Here is a 20,179-nt window from a genome sequence, read left to right as displayed (position 1 = left end):
TTGTGTTCGACCACACCGACATTGAAGCCATCAGCTTTGTTAAAATACTCCAAAACAGAAATTGGCAGTAGAGTAGCATTCTTAAGATTAGTTTGGCAATGCTATTCTCTCTGTATTTTGCTTTGAAGCTTTCCGATGTTGGCTAACTAGCTAGCTAATGGGGCTAATGTTGCTTTTGTTGTAGAAAGCCCTTGTTGATACTAGCCAGATGGCCACAGCAAGATGACGAAGAAACAATTTAATTCACTCTCCATAATCCCATAGTGCCAGCCCATAGACAGTTTTTTTTAGCTCGCTAGCTAACGTTAGCTAAACCGTTAGCGTGTCATTCGCTACCTAGCACAACACTTTTTTCCTTTTTGCTGTCACTCCTGTCAGCCCCACATGGAGATTTGTGCTCTATTATTGGCTCAAAGCCAAGTTATCGGCCACTGAGGACCATTGCGATTCTACAAGTAGAAACGTCTCGTTTGTCGGTACGCAGCAGGAACGTATTTTGTTCTAGCAAGAGAAGGAACAGCCTCCTACTGTGATACTTAAGTACTTATCGACAATCAGATTGTCAATATGCTTCATGCTTAATTAGGGTTGCACATTTTGGGGAATATTCAGAGGTGGAAACTTTCCCTGGGAATTAACGAAACTATTTAGTTACGAATTGAACTTGAATTAAATGAGTTGACTCTTCACATGGGATGATTTCACTGAACAACAAAAGAAAGGGAATATTGAATGATCCATTGCATCTACCAAAAACGTTTTCAACATACATCTGTAAAATGATAGTCTAGAAACTAAAGCTTTGGTTGTCTTCCTCTCAGGCTTCCATGTCTTCTCCCAGGACCTCCTCAATGTCTACCTCTTGAACATCAGACTCTGAGGCCTCATCTTCACTGTCACTTTCCAACCTTGTTGAGGATGGCTCGTTGTCAGGCTCAAAAAGCCTCAAATTTGCCCTGATGGCCACCAATTTTTCAACCCTTGTATTGGTCAGCCTGTTGTGTACTTTGCTGTGTGTGTTCCCAAACAAGGACCAGTTGCGCTCTGAGGTGGCTGATATTGGTGGGATTTGGAGGCAACAGGGGAAAGAGCCTCAGATCCACAAAGTCCCTTCCACCAGGTGGCTGATGAGATATGTTGGCACGACTGCCATATGGCATCTCCATCCCAAAGCCCTTGCTTGGAAGTGTACTTCGCCAGACTGCCAAGAACCTTGCCCTCATCCAGTCCAAGGTGGCGAGACACAGTAGTGATGACACCATAGGCCTTATTGATCTCTGCACCAGACAAGATGCTCTTGCCAGCATACTTGGGGTCCAACATGTACGCTGCGGCGTGTATGGGTTTCAGGCAGAAGTCTTCACGTTTTTTTAATGTATTTCAGAACTGCAGTTTCTTCTACTTGGAGCAACAGTGAAGTGGGCAGGGCAGTACGGATTTCTTGCCTTACATCTGTAAGCAGAATCTGAACATCAGACAGGATGGCATTGTCTCCCTCAATCCATGCAATGGCTACTACTATAGGTTTCAGGAGTTCCAGGCTGCTTACCACTCTCTCTCAAAATACATCACCCAGGAGGATCCTCTTGATGGGGCTGTCCATATCGGCAGACTGTGATATGGCCATTTCTTGGAGAGACTCCTTCCCCTCCAGGAGTCTGTCAAACATGATGACAACACCACCCCAACTGGTGTTGCTGGGCAGCTTCAATGTGGTGCTCTTATTCTTATCACTTTGCTTGGTGAGGTAGATTTCTGCTATATCTTGATGACCCTTCACATACCTAACCATTTCCTTGGCTCTATTGTAGAGCGTATCCATTGTTTTCAGTGCCATGATGTCCTTGAGGAGCAGATTCAATGCATGAGCAGCACAGCCAATGGGTGTGATGTGAGGGTAGGACTTCTCCACTTTAGACCAAGCAGCCTTCATGTTCGCAGCATTGTCTGTCACCCGTGCAAATACCTTCCATGGTCCAAGGTCATATATGACTGCCTTCAGCTCATCTGCAATGTAGAGACCGGTGTGTCTGTTGTCCCTTATGTCTGTGCTCTTGTAGAATACTGGTTGAGGGGTGGAGATTATGTAGTTAATTATTCCTTGCCCACGAACATTCGACCACCCATCAGAGATGATTGCAATACGGTCTGCTTCTCTATAATTTGCTTGACCTTCACTTGAACTTTGTTGAACTCTGCATCCAGCAAATGAGTAGATAAATCATGTCTGGTGGAGGGGTGTATGCTGGGCGAAGAACATTCATAAATCTCTTCCAATACACATTGCTTGTGAGCAACAGAGGTGAACCAGTTGCGTACACAGCTCGAGCAAGACATTCATCAGCATTTATCTGACTACGTTCCTCCATTGAGTCAGAAAAACTTCTGGTTCCAGGAGGACCATGAGCTGTTGCTATCGATAAGGTGTCTGATTCAAAATGTTCACCTCAAATAGAAGTAAAGGGACTTTTGTCAGAGGTTGCTTGCTGTGAGTGTTGAGGGAACTTTATGGACATGGCCAGATGATTCTGCATCATTTTTGCATTCTTCACATATGATTTGGCACAGTATTTGCAAATGTACACAGCTTTTCCTTCTACATTAGCTGCAGTGAAATGTCTCCACACATCCGATAGTGTCCGTGGCATTTCCTGTAAAGATTAGAAAAAAATTGTTAAGCAGTTAGATTTAAGCATGTAGTTCTTGGCTCAGACAGTGTAGAAGTGTGGGCTCAATAGCATCTCAGTAGTGTGCAAGATCTTGAGAATCAGCTGTATATGTGATGGAAGAGTGCACTGCACATGTGATGGAAGAATGCACTGTGCATGCAGAGTGTTGCAATTCCATTGAATTGGGGATAGTTTAACCAAAATATGCCACAAGACCTAGAATTGCCTTATGTGTATCCCACAAAGAAAGTTAACTGTTATAAGCTAAAATTCCCAAAATTACCGGGCTAACTTCCCAAGCCTGCTAAAGCCCGCTAAAACCCACATGGTACTAATAACTAATTAGCAGAAATTGTTAACAAGTTAGAAATTATTTAAACACACTTTGCTGTAGGCTACTATTTACTAGTTAACAAAAAATCATGTATGTCATGTAAAATATATTCACCTCACACAGTATTGTAATCAAAACTTACCAGAAAGCATGTAGTTCTTGGCTCAGACAGTGTAGAAGTGTGGGCTCAATAGCATCTCAGTAGTGTGCAAGATCTTGAGAATCAGCTGTATATGTGATGGAAGAGTGCACTGCACATGTGATGGAAGAATGCACTGTGCATGCAGAGTGTTGCAATTCCATTGAATTGGGGATAGTTTAACCAAAATATGCCACAAGACCTAGAATTGCCTTATGTGTATCCCACAAAGAAAGTTAACTGTTATAAGCTAAAATTCCCAAAATTACCGGGCTAACTTCCCATGGAAAATTTCCGGAAAAATTCCAGAAATTTACCGGAAAGTTTCCGACCTTTGCAACCCTATGCTTAATAGAGGTTGCAAATTGCATTCTGTGTGGTGTAGATCAGCATGTTGTTTGTGGAACAGTATGTTCTGAATCAGAGAGCCTATTCTGTAATATTTGTCTAAATGTAACATCTATTAAAATGTAATTCAGGTCCCCTGGGAAACACTGACCAACACTTCGGTTCCTACCTTGTCATAACCCCTACCTGGCTTTTTCCTTTCTTGTCATGCAAAACACCAACCATAGCATTAGAATAATTATTATTTAGAAGCAACCAGTTGTCCACATTATAGAAAGGAGGGTCTCAGCTTTCTGTAGGTATTTGTTTCTCAATGCTAAATACTGAGCTCAAAACACACTGTTTTACAAATAAATATCTGATATGGATTTAAAATATGGAGCGTGTGAAATGTGCATCGGTCATCGCAAGTGCACTAGGTCTCATTGCAAAGTATTTTTTAGGACATTACATTTATTGATTAATACATTGTTACTAGCAGTAGGTTTTATATGTAGAGTTAGTGACCTAATGTGTTTTGAGCCCTATTTTGAAAGTAGCCTAAAATAGAACAAAAATAGCCTACTTGTCAACCTTAAATTCATGACAATCACTGGATTATCTTATTTATTGAATTCCAACTGAGTAGTCCCCTTCTTAATAAAGCATTGTGAATGACTTTATAATCACATAATAAGATGATTATTCATATTTTTTTTTCTATTGTGTTACACTGCAGAACGATGAAACCTTACCTCTGTGTGTACTGGCATTGATACCCAGGGTCGCAAGTTTGACACTAGCTACAGCCAACCACTAAATATTACACATTTTAAAAAGCTACAGCACAAACGGGATAAACCCTACAGATGTATGCAATGTTATACTCTATCATGAACCATAATGATAACTATCCAGTCAATTACTGTAGCTAGCAGCAGTAGGTAGCTTAGCGGTTAGAGTGTTGTGCCAGTAGGCTAACCGAAAGGTCGTGGTTGAAGACCCAAGCCAACAAGGTGAAAAATCTGTCGTTGTGTCCTTGAACAAGGCACTTAACCCTAAATTGATTAAGGGGCGCCGTACTACTATGTCGGACCCTGTAAAACAACACGTTTCAATGCACCTATCCGGTGTATGTAACAAAACAATAACATATATATTTTTAAGCCTAATTGTTTCCACTGTTTAGAGATGCGGGCAACAAATAGAACAAAAGTGTGAATTAATTTCAAGTCATGCACAAAATAAATAAAGTATGCTATTCAAAGTCTGTGGACTTTAGTAGAGCATTATAATGGTAACGTTATCACGACCATTAGTTCAAATTGCAAACTACGACAGGTGTCATTCCACCAAACCAGTATGTTGTTTCAACAAGAAAAGCCTGGAACTATTTCAAGTATTTGGCATAGCCTACCCGACGACTACTTGCTTCTCTTCATCTTTGTTGGGTTTCCTCTTTTTCTTGAATTTGAAGAGTTTAAAAATGTTACGTCCACCGTTATCTTTCTCCACCGAGTCGGTTAAATTGGCTTCGCTTTTAGAAAACAAGCTTTTGAATGACTTTTTGGAACTACTCTTTTTCGCCATCTTTATGTGTATTCCGGACACGAGGTCGAGATCTGGCAAAACACCGAATTGTCACGAATCTTGACATGGAAAACACAAGCTTAGGTGAACCTGCTGACAGCAAGATGACAGCTGATCCTCGCGCTTCACTTTCTCCGGTTCCACGCGCAGTCGCGCACAGGTGAGTGACAACACCGGGAGTCTGTGTATTGAGTGTAGGTTTGACTCCCGGAGTTGTACATCGTTCTGGTGTGTGTATCGACGGAAAGTAACACTATAACAATGTTGCCGACTTCAGCCCAAAAATTGTTTCCTGTCAATTAAAGCATATGTATAATCTGTATGAACTTTTTACCTGTCGTATAGTCAAATGTGTCCCTCACTATCAAATACATGTTTGAATCTAACTTTTGTCTGAACCGCACCATATTGCTGCTCTACCCAATACACAGACTCCCGATGTTGTGGCCCAACGCTAGCCCTTGTGATGCGTTGGCCAAGCATTTTAACGAAATCCACATACCTGCAGATGCGTAAATCGCTCAAATATAGACACAAGCAGAGCCAGACTATTGATAGACAGATTTCCAGACAAATATAACAGCTCATTGAACAGCTCATTGATGCTTTTTGGCTAGATAATCTGACGTCTGTGCGTTCAAGACAACTGGGAGCTCAGGAAAAAAACGGAGCTCCGACTGGGAAAAATCGGTTTGAATGATCATCCAACTGGAAGTTGGGGAAACCGCTCGAGTCGAACAAAATAGAATATAGTTTTGCGGATACAGTTAGGAATTACCCAATTTCATGTGTACAACTTCTAAAGACCTGCAACACTACACTGAGAGCAGGGCCGGATTACCGAACAGGTACACAGGAGGCCTGGAGGCCGAGGGCCGGTCTGATAGCATATGAACACGTCATAAACGATGGCAAGATGTGAAGAATAGCAGGAAATTAGCTGTAAAACGGCAACATTTTCTGTCAGCCTCATGGTAAATCGTGAACAATAGCATGAGATGAGCTATAAAACAGCACACATGGTATAAAGTGTAGAATTAAAGGAAATTAGCTTTAAAACTGCAACATTTTCTCTGCACCATGGCAAAATGTGTTGAAATGCAGGAAGTTAGCAGTTCTCCGTCTAGCCCACACAGCACAGCTGGTAGGGGAAACCACTCAAGTCGCACAAAATGGAATATAGTAACTTGGAATTACACAATTCCATGTGTACAACATCTAAAGACCTGCATCTCTATACTGCGAGCTTTGACGTTTCTCTAAGAGGACATCACATTTGGGTGTTTTTGGAGCCGTTGTTCGTTTTCTTCCATAGCCTCCATCCTGCAGAATGAGCAGTGAGGAAGTCTATTGCAGCCGAGTAGGCACCCAATCAGACTGATTGGATTTTTTTTTTAATGCTCTCTACTTGTCAGTGTTCCAAACGGGACATTATTTGTATTTTTACCCAAACATGCAAACACCATCAGATATAATTCATAGCAAGCAGTGCACTGGAATGACATTCAGATCAACTGGAAGGACATTCACTCTCATGGGATGGGTGGCCAAACATAACTAACTGAAAGCCACACTTCCAATAAGCCACAAATACCACTGGGCACACCACATCATTTCAACGTGGAGAATTGGGTCATATTTGGTTGAGACGTTGATCAATGAGATTTCAACCTTTGTTCACCCACTCGAAAAGACAGCTAGAAGTTTGTTCAATTCTCATTGTGTTATCACTATGATTTCAACCATCGAAAAGCACAACCAAATTACAGAGGAAAAACAATGCCAGGTTTTTGGCATAGTTGTCATCTAAGTGTGTTATCACTACGCTTTCAACTATTTAAAAGTTCAAATGGGAATACAATGCCAGATATTTTGGGATTTATACAACAATTTAATGTGCTATCACTATGCTTCATCTAATGGCACAACCAAATTACCTGGATTGTAGTTGAGATTACATTAAAATGACATAGTGCAAGTGTTCCATGCTGTTCAAGATTCTTCGCAGATTATTATAATAATTAAGGAGATCTCCACAGACCTGCAACCTTTGCATGTTATCTTGAACATGTTGAACCTACTCATTCAAGGGGTTTCCTTCATTTTCACTATTTTCTACATTGTAGAATAATAGTGAAGGCATCAAAACTATGAAATAAAACGTGGAATCATGTAGTAACCAAAAAAAGTGTTAAACAAATAAAAAATATATTTTATATTTGAGATTCTTCAAAGTAGCCACCCTTTGCCTTGATGACAGCTTTGCACACTGTTGGCATTCTCTCAACCAGCTTCATGGATGCTTTCCCAACAGTCTGGAAGGAGTTCCCACATATACTGAGCACTTGTTGGCTGCTTTTCCTTCACTCTGCGGTCCAACTCATCCCAAACCATCTCAGTTGGGTTGAGGTCGGGTGATTGTAGAGGCCAGGTCATCTGATGCAGCACTCCATCACTCTCCTTCTTGGTCAAATAGCCCTTATACAGCCTGGAGGTGTGTTTTGGGTTATTGTCCTGTTGAAAAACAAATGATAGTCCCACTAAGCGCAAACAAGATGGTATGGCGTATCGCTGCAGAATGCTGTGGTAGCCATGCTGGTTAAGTGTGCCTTGAATTCTAAATAAATCACAGACAGTGTCACCAGCAAAGCACCCCCACACCATAACACATCCTCCTCCATGCTTCACAGTGGGAACCACACTTGCAAAGATCCTCCATTCATCTACTTTGTGTGTCATAAAGACACAGCGGTTGAAACCAAAAATCTCAAATTTGGACTCATCAGACCAAAGGACAGATTTTTTACATCAGCCGATGTCACAAAGTGCTGTACAGAAACCCAGCCTAAAACCCCAAACAGCAAGCAATGCAGATGTAGAAGGACGGTGGCTAGGAAAAACTCCCTAGAAAGGCCGGAAACTAGGAATAAACATAAAGAGGAACTAGGCTCTGAGGGGTGGCCAGTCTTCTTCTGGCTGTGCTGGGTGGAGATTATAACAGAACATGGCCAAGATGTTCAAACATTCATAGATGATCAGCAAGGTCAAATAATAATAATCACAGTGGTTGTAGAGGGTGCAACAGGTCACAGTGGTTGTAGAGGGTGCAACAAGTCAGCACCTCAGGAGTAAATGTCAGTTGGCTTTTCATAGCCGATCATTCAGAGTTAGAGACAGCAGGTGCGGAAGAGAGAGAGTCCAAAACAGCAGGTCCGGGACAAGGTAGCACATCCAGTGAACAGGTCAGGGTTCCATAGCCGCAGGCAGAACAGTTGAAACTGGAGCAGCAGCATGACCAGGTGGACTGGGGACAGCAAGGAGTCATCAGGCCAGGTAGTCCTGAGGCATGGTCCTAGGGCTCAAGTCCTCCGAGAGAAGAGAGAGAGAAAGAGAGAGAGAAGGAGAAAGAAAAAGAGAGGGAGAATTAGAGGGAGAATACCTAAATTCACACAGGACACCGGATAAGACAGGAGAAATACTCCAGATTTAACAGACTGACCCTAGCCCCCCGATACATAAACTATTGCAGCATAAATACTGGAGGCTGAGACAGGAGCACCATTGTGAGAAGTGATAATCTTCTATTTGTAATAATAACAATAATAAGTGATGAGTAGGACTATTATAGGCGTAGGCAACAGATCTGGATGAAATGACATGTTAAGCAAAAGGTGCTGAAAGGACTGTGCCAGGATCAGACAATGATGTTAATTAAAGAAGTTGAACCAACTTGTGGTGGTGACAGATAGTTGAAGGCAGGGGCAAAACTTTGGTTTTAGAAGTTGGGGACACATAACCTGGTGGGGGGTCTCGGGGTCCTCCCCCAGATTTTTGGCTGGCATCAGAAGCTAATTTCCTGCATTTCTACACAATCCAATGGCCCTTCTAGCCGTCTCTATTTAGAACAACAGAAAGTAAGCAAGCTAGGTAAGAGGTCATTATTACATATGTTTAAGTGATTGATAAGACTGAACTACATCAAAGGTAATTCAATAGTCAATATTGTTGCACCTTTAACTAATAGCCTAATAAATCTTTAAACAAATCAAGTACAACGACTTTTGACGGTCTTTATTAAGACATCCTCTATATCAAATTCTAGCCAGACTGCCCAGCCTGCCCAAGCCACCTGCACACCTGACCCCCACCAGTCTAGTCAATTCCTCAACTCTGTCAACTCTTTTTTTTACAAGGGAAAGGTTTGGAATAAAAAAAACACATACAACTGCACATACACATTAACATACAGAAACACCACATCCTCCATATAATTACTCCCATAGGCCTAATAGTATTGTAGAGCTCTTTTTACTTTTACACCAAATATAGCTGGGTCACCCCGTCCTGCCCCTAGGGGTCCACCACCCTGCAACGCCCCAATGCAACACACCCAACTCAGCTTTAAGATCTTAATGAAACATTATTGGTTTTGGGTGTGTTGGGCCAAGACCAGAGTGACAACCCACAGGACGGTAGACCCCCAGGGCCAGGACTGAGCCACCCAGCAGTTAGGGATTGCCTAAATAGGTATCTTCCCTGACAGCATGTTTTCAATACAGACTCCTTTTGTCATACTGTATTCCATATAAGACCTTATGAAAGTTGCCCAGTTTACCCTTAATCTTGTAATAAATAATATTGTGATACATAACTTGACATTTCTGCCATCCATTGTGACATTGTGGAAGGATAACCAACATTCCAATTAATGGCAATGCATTTCTTAGATGCTAGGTTACACAGTTTCGTTTGATAACAGTCTCCAGTATCACCATTTACAAGAAAAGCAAAACAGGGAAAAGGGAGAATCTGTAGACATGCTGAGATAAAAGACATACTCTGCTCAAATTCAGCCAGCCTTCACAAGACCACAACAAATACAGAGCATTCGGTAAGTATTCAGACCCCTTCACTTTTTCCACATTTTGTTACGTTACAGCCTTGTTCATCAATCTACACACAATACCCAATAATGACGAAGCAAAAATAAAACATTTTCACATTTATTACAAAAAAACTGAGTATTCAGACCCTTTGCTATGAGACTCGAAATAGAGTTCAGGTGCATCCTATTTCCATTGATCATCTTTGAGATGTTTCTACAGTTTGATTGGAGTCCACCTGGGGTCAATTCAATTGATTGGACATGATTTGGAAAGGCTGTCTATATAAGGTCCCACAGTTGACAGTGCATGTCAGAGCAAAAACCAAGCCATGAGGTCGAAGGAATTGTCAGTAGAGTTCCGAGACAGGATTGTGTTGAAGCACAGATCTGGGGAAAGATACCAAACAAATTCTCCAGCATTGAAGGTCCCCAAGAACACATTGGCCTCCATCATTCTTAAATGGAAGAAGTTTGGAACCACCAAGACTGATCCTAGAACTGGCCCCCCGGCCAAACTGACCAATCAAGGGAGAAGGGCCTTGCTCAGGGAGGTGACCAAGAACCTGATGGTCACTCTGACAAAGCTCCAGAGTTCCTCTGTGGAGATGGGAGAACCTTCCAAAAGGACAACCATCTCTGCAGCACTACAGCAATCAGGCCTTTATGGTAGAGTGGCCAGACGGAAGCCACTCCTCAGTAGAAGGCACACGACAGCCCTCTTAGAGTTTGCCAAAAGGTACCTAAAGGACTCTGACCATGATAAACAAAATTATCTGGTCTGATGAAACCAAGATTGAACCCTTTGGCCTGAATGCCAAGCGTCATGTCTGGAGGAAACCAGGCACCGCTCACCACTTGGCCAATACCATCCCTATGGTGAAGCATGGTGGTGGCAGCATCATGCTGTGGGGATGTTCTTCAGTGGCAGGGACTGGGAGACTAGTCAGGATTGAGGGAAAGATGAATGGAGCAAAGTACAGATGAAAATCTGCTCCAGAGCGCTCAGGACCTCAGACTGGGGCAAAGGTTCACCTTCCAACAGGACAAAGACTCTAAGCACACAGACAGGACAATGCAGGAAGGGCTTCGGGACAAGTCTCTGAATGTCCTTGAGTGGCCCAGCCAGAGCCTGGACTTGAACCCGATCGAACATCTCTAGAAGGACCTCAAAATAGCTGTGCCATCCAACCTCACAGAGCTTGAGAGCATCTACAGAGAAGAATGGGAGAAACTCCCCAAATACAGGTGTGCCAAGCTTGTAGCGTCATACCCAAGAAGACACAAGTCTGTAATCGCTGTCAAAGGTGCTTCAAATATTTGTTTTTTTTGTATTATTACATTTCTAAAAAACAGTTTATGCTTTGTCATTATGGGTTATTGTGTGTAGATTTATGAGGGGGAAAAACAATTTAATAAATTTGAGAATAAGGCTGAAAAGTAACAATGTGGAAAAAGTGAAGGGGTCTGAATACTTTCCGAATGCACTGTATGTTAATGATATGTGACCCATTGATTCTTGAAGAATGTATGAACGCCTCATGAGCTTAGTTCAACTGTCGTACCCCATCAGAACCCAAAATATTGGCTTGTTTTACCCAAAATATAACCTTGTTTTAGTCAAATGTTTTTATACAAAATAAATGTAAAAAAACATTGTTAACTATTATGGTTAAAACTATTATTTTAATATTGTTGATGGTAAGGCCTTGCATCCATAGCTCTGTCCATAAATTGAAAGTGGTTACATTTCCCCAACCCCATCACTCAGCTTTTTACCAAAACGGGAGGGGTGTGTGCTTTGTTATTGTTACAACTACCGATTACAGCTTTAATAAAAAAATAATACAATAAATGAATTACAAGGCCACTGACTAGCAAGGAATTGTATAGATTAATCTATTAAATTGCTCATCATTACCTGATTCTTCCTCCTCAGTGACTGGCCCAAAAGCTTGCACTGGTCTGGCCCTTGGAGCTGAACAAATAATTCATAATACGGGTTTTTGGTTAAAAATAATTGCTGGAGTTTTGACACTCCTTTTGTTAAATATTTATTTTCTTCAGAGACAGACAACTCATAAAAGTCTCGCACAAGCATGGTTTACTTGCGCACATATAGAACACAAGCAAAACTTGTGCTCCATATGGTGAAGTGATTTGTCACCTGAGGAAAGGCACCTGCGCCCATCTCAGTGAACGAATCCATTACGGAGGCTAAAAAGGTGTGATGCAATTGCGGAGCCTCCAAAGGCATGCAGAGACCAAATTGAGGTCTATACCACATCGCAATGCGACTTCCAAATTTTCGAACAATGAGGAGGACTATGTATAGCTTCGCATTGACATGATTGGTTGACGGTAGGTGGAGGCGATACATCCTGTATAAACACATACTTACTTCCTTGACAACAGCTCTGCACTGCTCCGCGACTTACAATAAATATGAATGCCCTGACTTCTGCTGAGGCCATATGACTGTAAATGCTGCATGGTTAATGACGATGTCGGATTGACTATGTGCCCAGATGCACAACGCACTTCTCTCTCCAGAATGCGCTCTCCCGCCAATGTGTGCACATTCATTGTTTCATAACTTCATTGTGTGAATTGTTTGCTTTTGATTCTTAGTGTATATCAATTCCCCATTACATGTATCACTAGTAGTACATTGCACGTCCTTACTCAACATTGACAAGAGCGCTCCAAACAAAAGACGATGACTAAATTGACAGAACTCGTAAATTAAATTAAATAAACCAAAACTTGTTTCTCACAAGTGTAGCATAAGTTGTAAACTCTGCAAACAATGTGTCCACTCTCGACAATGAGAACAGGAAGACTGGAATAATATTGAATGCAATAAAATAAATGACCATAACCAAAGTTACAAACATTGTAGATTAGTTATAAAAAAGAGAGAAAATTGTGCCATCTGGTTTCCTTAATATAAGGCATTTAAAATTATTTATGCTTTTACTTTTGATACTTAAGTACATTTTAGCAATTGAGTACTCTTTCCACCACTGCCAGAATATTTTATACAATGTTACAAGTTCACTAGTGCAAGCTTTGTGTAGCCAATGTGATGTATAGGATATCATTTTTTTTATCAGGTTATTTTCTACCTGAAGGCTGCAATGTTTATATGTGTTGGCTTTATGTAGACAATTTGTACATAGTTGGCAATGGCAATAGAAGTTACTTTTTAGATCTGAATAATTTTCGTTTAGATTTGCATAGAATTTTGATTAATCACATGACAATGATTTTGCAAACAATTTGGGATTTTGTAATCTGGTTCAGGGAAGTGAACTTGCAGGAAAGTGTGCATATCTCCAAGTTCAGCTCAGACCTTGCATATGCACAACTTCTAGTGGTTGATCAATTGTATTGCAAGCAAATACTGTTCTTATGGGGAAATGGAGGTGTTATATGCACAGGGAATTATAATAATAAAAACATTTTAAACGTGGGCCTAATGATAAAACAGATGCATTTGCTGTTGGTAAGGAGATCACATAGCAGTATGTAGCCTAATATGTTTCTTTTACATTTATTATATAGTTCTAAATCTTAATGATATATTGCAGGACATCTCAGCTAGCACATTTGGTTCATTGGAAGTTGCAGGAACGTATGTTTTTGGTTTCCCATTGGTTCTGGGAATGAAGCCATAAGTTTCCTGACTGGTAAAATTGAACTAAAAACGTTCTGAGAACGGAAGTGAAAATTTCACCTGTTCTGGGAACGTTCATTTTGAGGTTCTGAGAATGTTTTATTTACTATGGTTCCATGAAAGTTTTCCTGCGAGATTTTATTCATGTTCTGAGAACAGAAAATATAGGTTATTTGAAGGTAATGAAATATCGTTATGAAAACATGTTTTATAAAAAAAAAAAATTAACTTTAAAGCTTTAAACTCCAAGCACAGATATGATATATGGGCTGTGTTTACACAGGCACCCCAACTCTGATATTTTTTCACTCATTGGTCTTTTGACCAATCCGATCAGCTCTGAAAAGAGCTGATGTTAAAATATCTGATGTGATTTCTTAAAAGACCAATGGGTAGGCGAAAAAAAATCTGAATTGGGCTGGCTGTGTAAACACAGCCATGGAAATGAATTTGCTTTGGCATTAATCAAGCAAACACAATTATTTTTAATTGTGGACTCCAACCTAGGATCTTCTGTTTGCTATCCATGGAATTAGTCCACTACATTTACATTTACATTTAAGTCATTTAGCAGACGCTCTTATCCAGAGCGACTTACAAATTGGTGCATTCACCTTATAATATCCAGTGGAACAACCACTTTACAATAGTGCATCTAACTCTTTTAAGGGGGGGGGGGGGTTAGAAGGATTACTTTATCCTATCCTAGGTATTCCTTAAAGAGGTGGGGTTTCAGGTGTCTCCGGAAGGTGGTGATTGACTCCGCTGACCTGGCGTCGTGAGGGAGTTTGTTCCACCATTGGGGTGCCAGAGCAGCGAACAGTTTTGACTGGGCTGAGCGGGAACTGTACTTCCTCAGAGGTAGGGAGGCGAGCAGGCCAGAGTTGGATGAACGCAGTGCCCTTGTTTGGGTGTAGGGCCTGATCAGAGCCTGAAGGTACGGAGGTGCCGTTCCCCTCACAGCTCCGTAGGCAAGCACCATGGTCTTGTAGCGGATGCGAGCTTCAACTGGAAGCCAGTGGAGAGAGCGGAGGAGCGGGGTGACGTGAGAGAACTTGGGAAAGTTGAACACCAGACGGGCTGCGGCGTTCTGGATGAGTTGTAGGGGTTTAATGGCACAGGCAGGGAGCCCAGCCAACAGCGAGTTGCAGTAATCCAGACGGGAGATGACAAGTGCCTGGATTAGGACCTGCGCCGCTTCCTGCGTGAGGCAGGGTCGTACTCTGCGAATGTTGTAGAGCATGAACCTACAGGAACGGGTCACCGCCTTGATGTTAGTTGAGAACGACAGGGTGTTGTCCAGGATCACGCCAAGGTTCTTAGCACTCTGGGAGGAGGACACAATGGAGTTGTCAACCGTGATGGCGAGATCATGGAACGGGCAGTCCTTCCCCGGGAGGAAGAGCAGCTCCGTCTTGCCGAGGTTCAGCTTGAGGTGGTGATCCGTCATCCACACTGATATGTCTGCCAGACATGCAGAGATGCGATTCACCACCTGGTTATCAGAGGGGGGAAACTACGCCACTAGGTTGGTTCTAGCATGCAAAGTTTTTAACTCATATAAAGCTGTTCATTTTAGTCTATTCAAACAGACCTCATTTCAAAGGAAACAAGCACTCATTAAGATCAGGTGTGGCCAACACCTGAACACACTTAACAAAATACAGGATACAGAGAGTTTTGTTGATGCTGAGAAGGGAATGTATGTTTTTAAATAACATTCTTAGAATGTTCTCTGAAATGTTGTTAAAGTTTTATTCTGTTTTTTTATGTAAAAAAAAAAGTATGTTCTCAGAACAATGTGAGAATATTCCCAAAGTCAAACCAGTTGGAGAACATTCCTATAACATTACCAAAATGTAAATGAAACGTAACCATGTTTGAACTTTTAGGAAATAATGAAATACCAAGAAAATAATGTTTTTTTGACAAGTTCCTTAAACGTGCTGAGAACGTTCCAAAGCCAAGCAACTATCCTGCACCTTTCCCAGAAAGTTGTGCGAAGGTTGTACGCCAAATAAGCATAGGACAACCACGCTCTCACCAACCTTTAAGAAACATGGTTCTCTGAACTTTATGTGCTAGCTGGGATGTCTCTCCTTTTCGAACATGACTGGTTTATTCCCACTGCACAACCAATATTAGGCTACCATTGATTTATCCATTGCTCATTCAGTAGCCAAGAAGCATCCTCGAAATTAAATAGACGTCAAATATGCGACAGTATGACTAGGCTACAGTATTGTTGTGCTGTATAGAAGCACGACATCCTAGCCTATTTCATCTCAGAGTCAGCAAGGCAGGAGATATAAACACAATCATGTACTGCCTTGGCTATTCCTAGGAAAAGCCAGACAATAGCTTGTTGGACAATTATTTTGACTTATTTGATTTATAATAGACTATTGGAGGAGAGATGCACACTTGCTCTTGCTTGCTGAATGTGAAATTGGCTACAGACTTAAGAACTGGCGGGGAGTTGGAAAAGAGCGAGACTGTGCATCTCAGTGTCAGAGGAAGCCCATATTTTCCGATGGTATCTTAGCACCGATACATCCTGACAAAATACACCATATGAGTAGCCTGCTAATAATGTACCTTTCTGGACCATATAAACTGTCGAATAGACCCATAACTGATCCAAATGGTTGGATAATCAGGCCTAGGCAGTTTGCAGTTATTTCGGCATATAGCCTAAAAGAAAAGTAGACATTTGAGCAGTTATTCAAATTAGCCTACATCACTGCAGTTTACAGCTTATAGACAATAATTGTATGCTCACTTGGTAACAATAATACATTCCTTATTGCACTTTTTTGTTTTAGCTTAGGTGAAATAATTTTCTTAAATATAAGCCTAATCAATAGGGGAGCTTTGCGTGCCCCGGGATCACAAAGCACAGTCTGGAGTAGTGTTGGTCCGAATGTTTCATGAGCTGAAATAAAAGATCCCTGATATTTTCAATATGCACAAAAAGCATATTTCTCTCAAATTTTGGGAATATCAAGAAGCTGATTAAACAGCATGATCATTACACAGGTGCACCTTGTGCTGGGGGGGAAATTAAAGGCCACTCTAAAATGTGCAGTTTTGTCACACAACACAATGCCAAAGATGTCTCAAGTTTTGAGGGAGCGTGCAATTAGAACGCTGACTCCAGGAATATCCACCATAGCTGTTGCAAGATAATTGAATGATCATTTCTCTACCATAAGCTGCTTCCAATGTCGTTTTAGAGAATTTGTCAGTAAGTCCAACCGGTCTCACAACCGCAGACCACATGTAACCACATCAGCTGAGGACTTCCACATCTGGCTTCCTGCGGGATCATCTGAGACAGCTGATGAAACTGAGGAGTATTTCTGTCTGACCTAGTGGGTGGGCCTATGCCCTCCCAGGGCCACCCATGGCTGCGCCTCTGCCCAGTTGCAGCGTACTGTGGCGCAGCTTGCATGGTGCCGCTGAATTCTATGGCACGTTATTTAAGTGTGAACTTGTACCATTAATGCTGGTTAGTGCTAGTTTGACCACTAGAGGGCATCTTTGAAAAGCAATTGATAGCCTTCAATAGTGGCTGTACTAGAGAATAATAAAAACCTTAGTGTAACAGTTTTAGTGAGTAATACTGAAGTCGTTCACAATTATCAGTCTCTATTTAGCATAATCAGTGCTCTAACTCCCCCTTGCGCTGGTCTGGAGCAATGAAGTGGTGACGCAGGGTACTAACCACAAATGACCTCTTAAGTACCTCGGCATAATCACAAACATTTTAGTGGAGCAACCACTGTAGGTTACTGTATCTGAGAGCCTGTGTCACTGATCCAGTTTATCACTGTCTGCTCTGCACCCTGCCCTACCTATGTTGTCAGAGACGGTGTGTAATGGAAAGACAAACAGCCTAGGACAGTGACGAATGGACCAGGGTTGGACACCAAGATAAAACTGTCACGAACCGGCTCGAAGTGCGTAACAAAAAGGGAGACAACATGGAGATAAGGAATAACAGAATATATTTATTAACTGAAGTAAATTAAATACAATTAACAATGGCGTGTAGTCAGTAATTAGTAGTGTAAGTGAGTATTTGAGGAGTGTTGAAAGGTGCCAAAGCAAACAAACGGCCACAAAAATGGCACAACCAAAATCTATCAGTGTCTGCATGGAGTGAGTCTCCTCAATAAATGGGGAAGAGGTGTATTTATCCCGGGACACACCCGAGCCCAGGTGTGTCCCATTTTACTGATGACCCTCCCGGCTCCGCCCACCGACATCCTATTAAGGAAAACAAGAGCAAAGAGAAAGAATTCGGCAGACAGAGTGGGAGGGTCGTCACAAAACATATTTGTGTTTCATTTTTAATCAAAGGTCCATATTATAATTTTTTTATTTTATAGTTTTGACATTTTGTATGCCTTATTGAATAGAGTTTTCGCAAATAATTGTCAGTATGTGATCAAGAGGCAGCAGTTTAGACTGCTAGACAACCCTAGACCATAGTCTTAATACATATTTTCAATTGAAGGACAGATTTTGTAATATAATGTAAGCTTATGTTTCTGTGCAGGTAGCCTAATCCATATGTACTGTATACACTACCATCAATTGGTGTTTTTGAAGGGACATTATGCCTGTAACAAATTATATTTATTGTCAGTTAGGCTTAGGTAGAAGTAGGGGAAACAGATCTTGAATAAGTTGTTAAATAAAAGCAATTAAAGTTAAAAGTAATCCCATTGGACTGAGAGCTTGTGGGGCCAGTCATGTGACATCTTGGAACAACCAGTTCTTTGTGATAAGAATCTAGCAGTTATGTAAAAGGTATCACATAAAGAAAGCTCCCAGTTTACCTTCATGTTGTTCTTTTGAAGATAACAAACCACGAAAAGTGCAAGAATGTACTTTTTTTTTCTCTTCCAGCAAAGCCCTGGATCTTTCCTTGTTCCAGGTAAAAACACCACACCTTCACAGAATGTTTTTATCTTTTGCTTCTACTGTATTGTATTATCCGTGTTTGCTCTCAGAGGCCAAGGCAAACAGGACAGGCTCATCAGTGAAATGAAGCCCTCCTGATAACAAGCTACAGTAGTTGTTACCTCAGTTACAATATATAGCAGGGCTGTGGTGTCACCCTAATGACTATTATTCTACAAATCAATCAACAGTAAGAAGTATGTAAGGAGCCATAGATTGCCCTTTATCTAAACATGGTGTCAGTTGGCATACAGCACACACACACACACACACAACCAGGGCTAAGATATAGAGGCCTATGGTTGATTTTATTATTGTGCCCTTTACTTTTAACATCTCTTATGAAATGGTGCTGTCTTTTCCAGATGTTCATCTTTGACCAGACAAGGATGTGTGGCCAGAGGATGGAGGTGTGGAGTGATGTCGTTGATGCCACACCCTGGCAACTACAGGAGACCATCTCTATCAGGTTAATGGTTCAAAACGCCACACACACACACAGTTCATTTTGGGTGTTTCAGATGATTTTGTGCCCAATATAAATGAATGGTAAATAATGTATTGTGTCATTTTAAATAAGAATAGAATATGTTTTTAAACGCATTCATGTTGATGCTACCATGATTACGAATAATCATGAATAATGATGAGTGAGAACGTTACAGAGGGTCAAAGATCATGCCCCCAAGAGATGCTAACCTCTCACCATTAGCAATAACAGGGGAGATTAGCATGTCTTGAGGTTATGATTTTTGACCCTCTGTAACTTTTTCACTCATCATTACTCACGATTAATTCAGGATTACCCATAATCAGGGAAGCATCCACATTAATGTAGAAGTGTTTAGAAACATATTATATTCTTATTTACAATAAAAGTGAGTCCAAAATGACACAATACATTATTTCCATTCATTTCTATTGGATGGGCCTATGCCCTCCCAGGCTGCGCCTCTGCCCAGTCATGTGAAATCCATAGATCAGAGAGCCTAATGAATTGATTTCAATTGACTGATTTCCTTTTTTGAACTGTAACTCAGTAAAATCATTGACATTGTTGCATGGTGCGTTTATATTTTTGTTCAGTGTATATATATAGAGGGAGAACTGCGAGTTGTGGATGTTTGTTTTCAATGTGCAAAGATAGGCCTAAAAGTAGGTCTAAAACTTCACTCAAATTAGCCGAAGCGACTTTTCCTCTGCTACTACACAAGACCTAAAAAATATGGTTGTGCATTATGTCCCATGCCATCTGTTGTATGCTTTAGACTTAGCTACAGTATGTTAATGTAACCGCAAATAAATTGACGAAAATAGGCTCTGTCAAATTTCCTTGTTGTGTCAATAAGGAGATTCGATTTAATCTGGCCCGAGTGCCCGGGTAGGTGTGTTTTGCACCAGGTGAAAGTTGATTGCATTCGTTTTGGAACCTGGCTGACTCCCGGGCGTTAGCCAGGTGCCCTGTTCAAAGCCCACGGCAAAGTCAGTTATCTTCAGTTCGGAAAGTCGGAAAGTCGGAGCTCTAGGAGGAGGCCAGAGTTTCTGACTTGGAATTCCAAGTTGGATGACCGTTCAATTTTTTTTTTCC

At 41.3% G+C, this 20,179-nt stretch overlaps 1 protein-coding gene across 1 annotated transcript in view; it reads right to left on the bottom strand.

Annotated features, from left to right (window-relative positions):
• The window catches only part of LOC139558751 (serine-rich adhesin for platelets-like), an 83,902-nt gene extending 78,454 nt beyond the window's left edge, over window positions 1–5,448 (bottom strand). Inside the window, exon 1 of the mRNA XM_071374166.1 lies at window positions 4,887–5,448. Coding sequence (XP_071230267.1) covers window positions 4,887–5,059 — 173 coding nt within the window. The 5' untranslated portion in view covers window positions 5,060–5,448. The remainder of the gene's footprint in view (window positions 1–4,886) is intronic.
• Window positions 5,449–20,179: the final 14,731 nt, after the last annotated feature.

Source organism: Salvelinus alpinus, chromosome 29, assembly GCF_045679555.1.
Source record: "Salvelinus alpinus chromosome 29, SLU_Salpinus.1, whole genome shotgun sequence".
Taxonomy (NCBI): Eukaryota; Metazoa; Chordata; class Actinopteri; order Salmoniformes; family Salmonidae; genus Salvelinus; species Salvelinus alpinus.
This window is presented reverse-complemented; position numbering and strand designations above follow the sequence as displayed.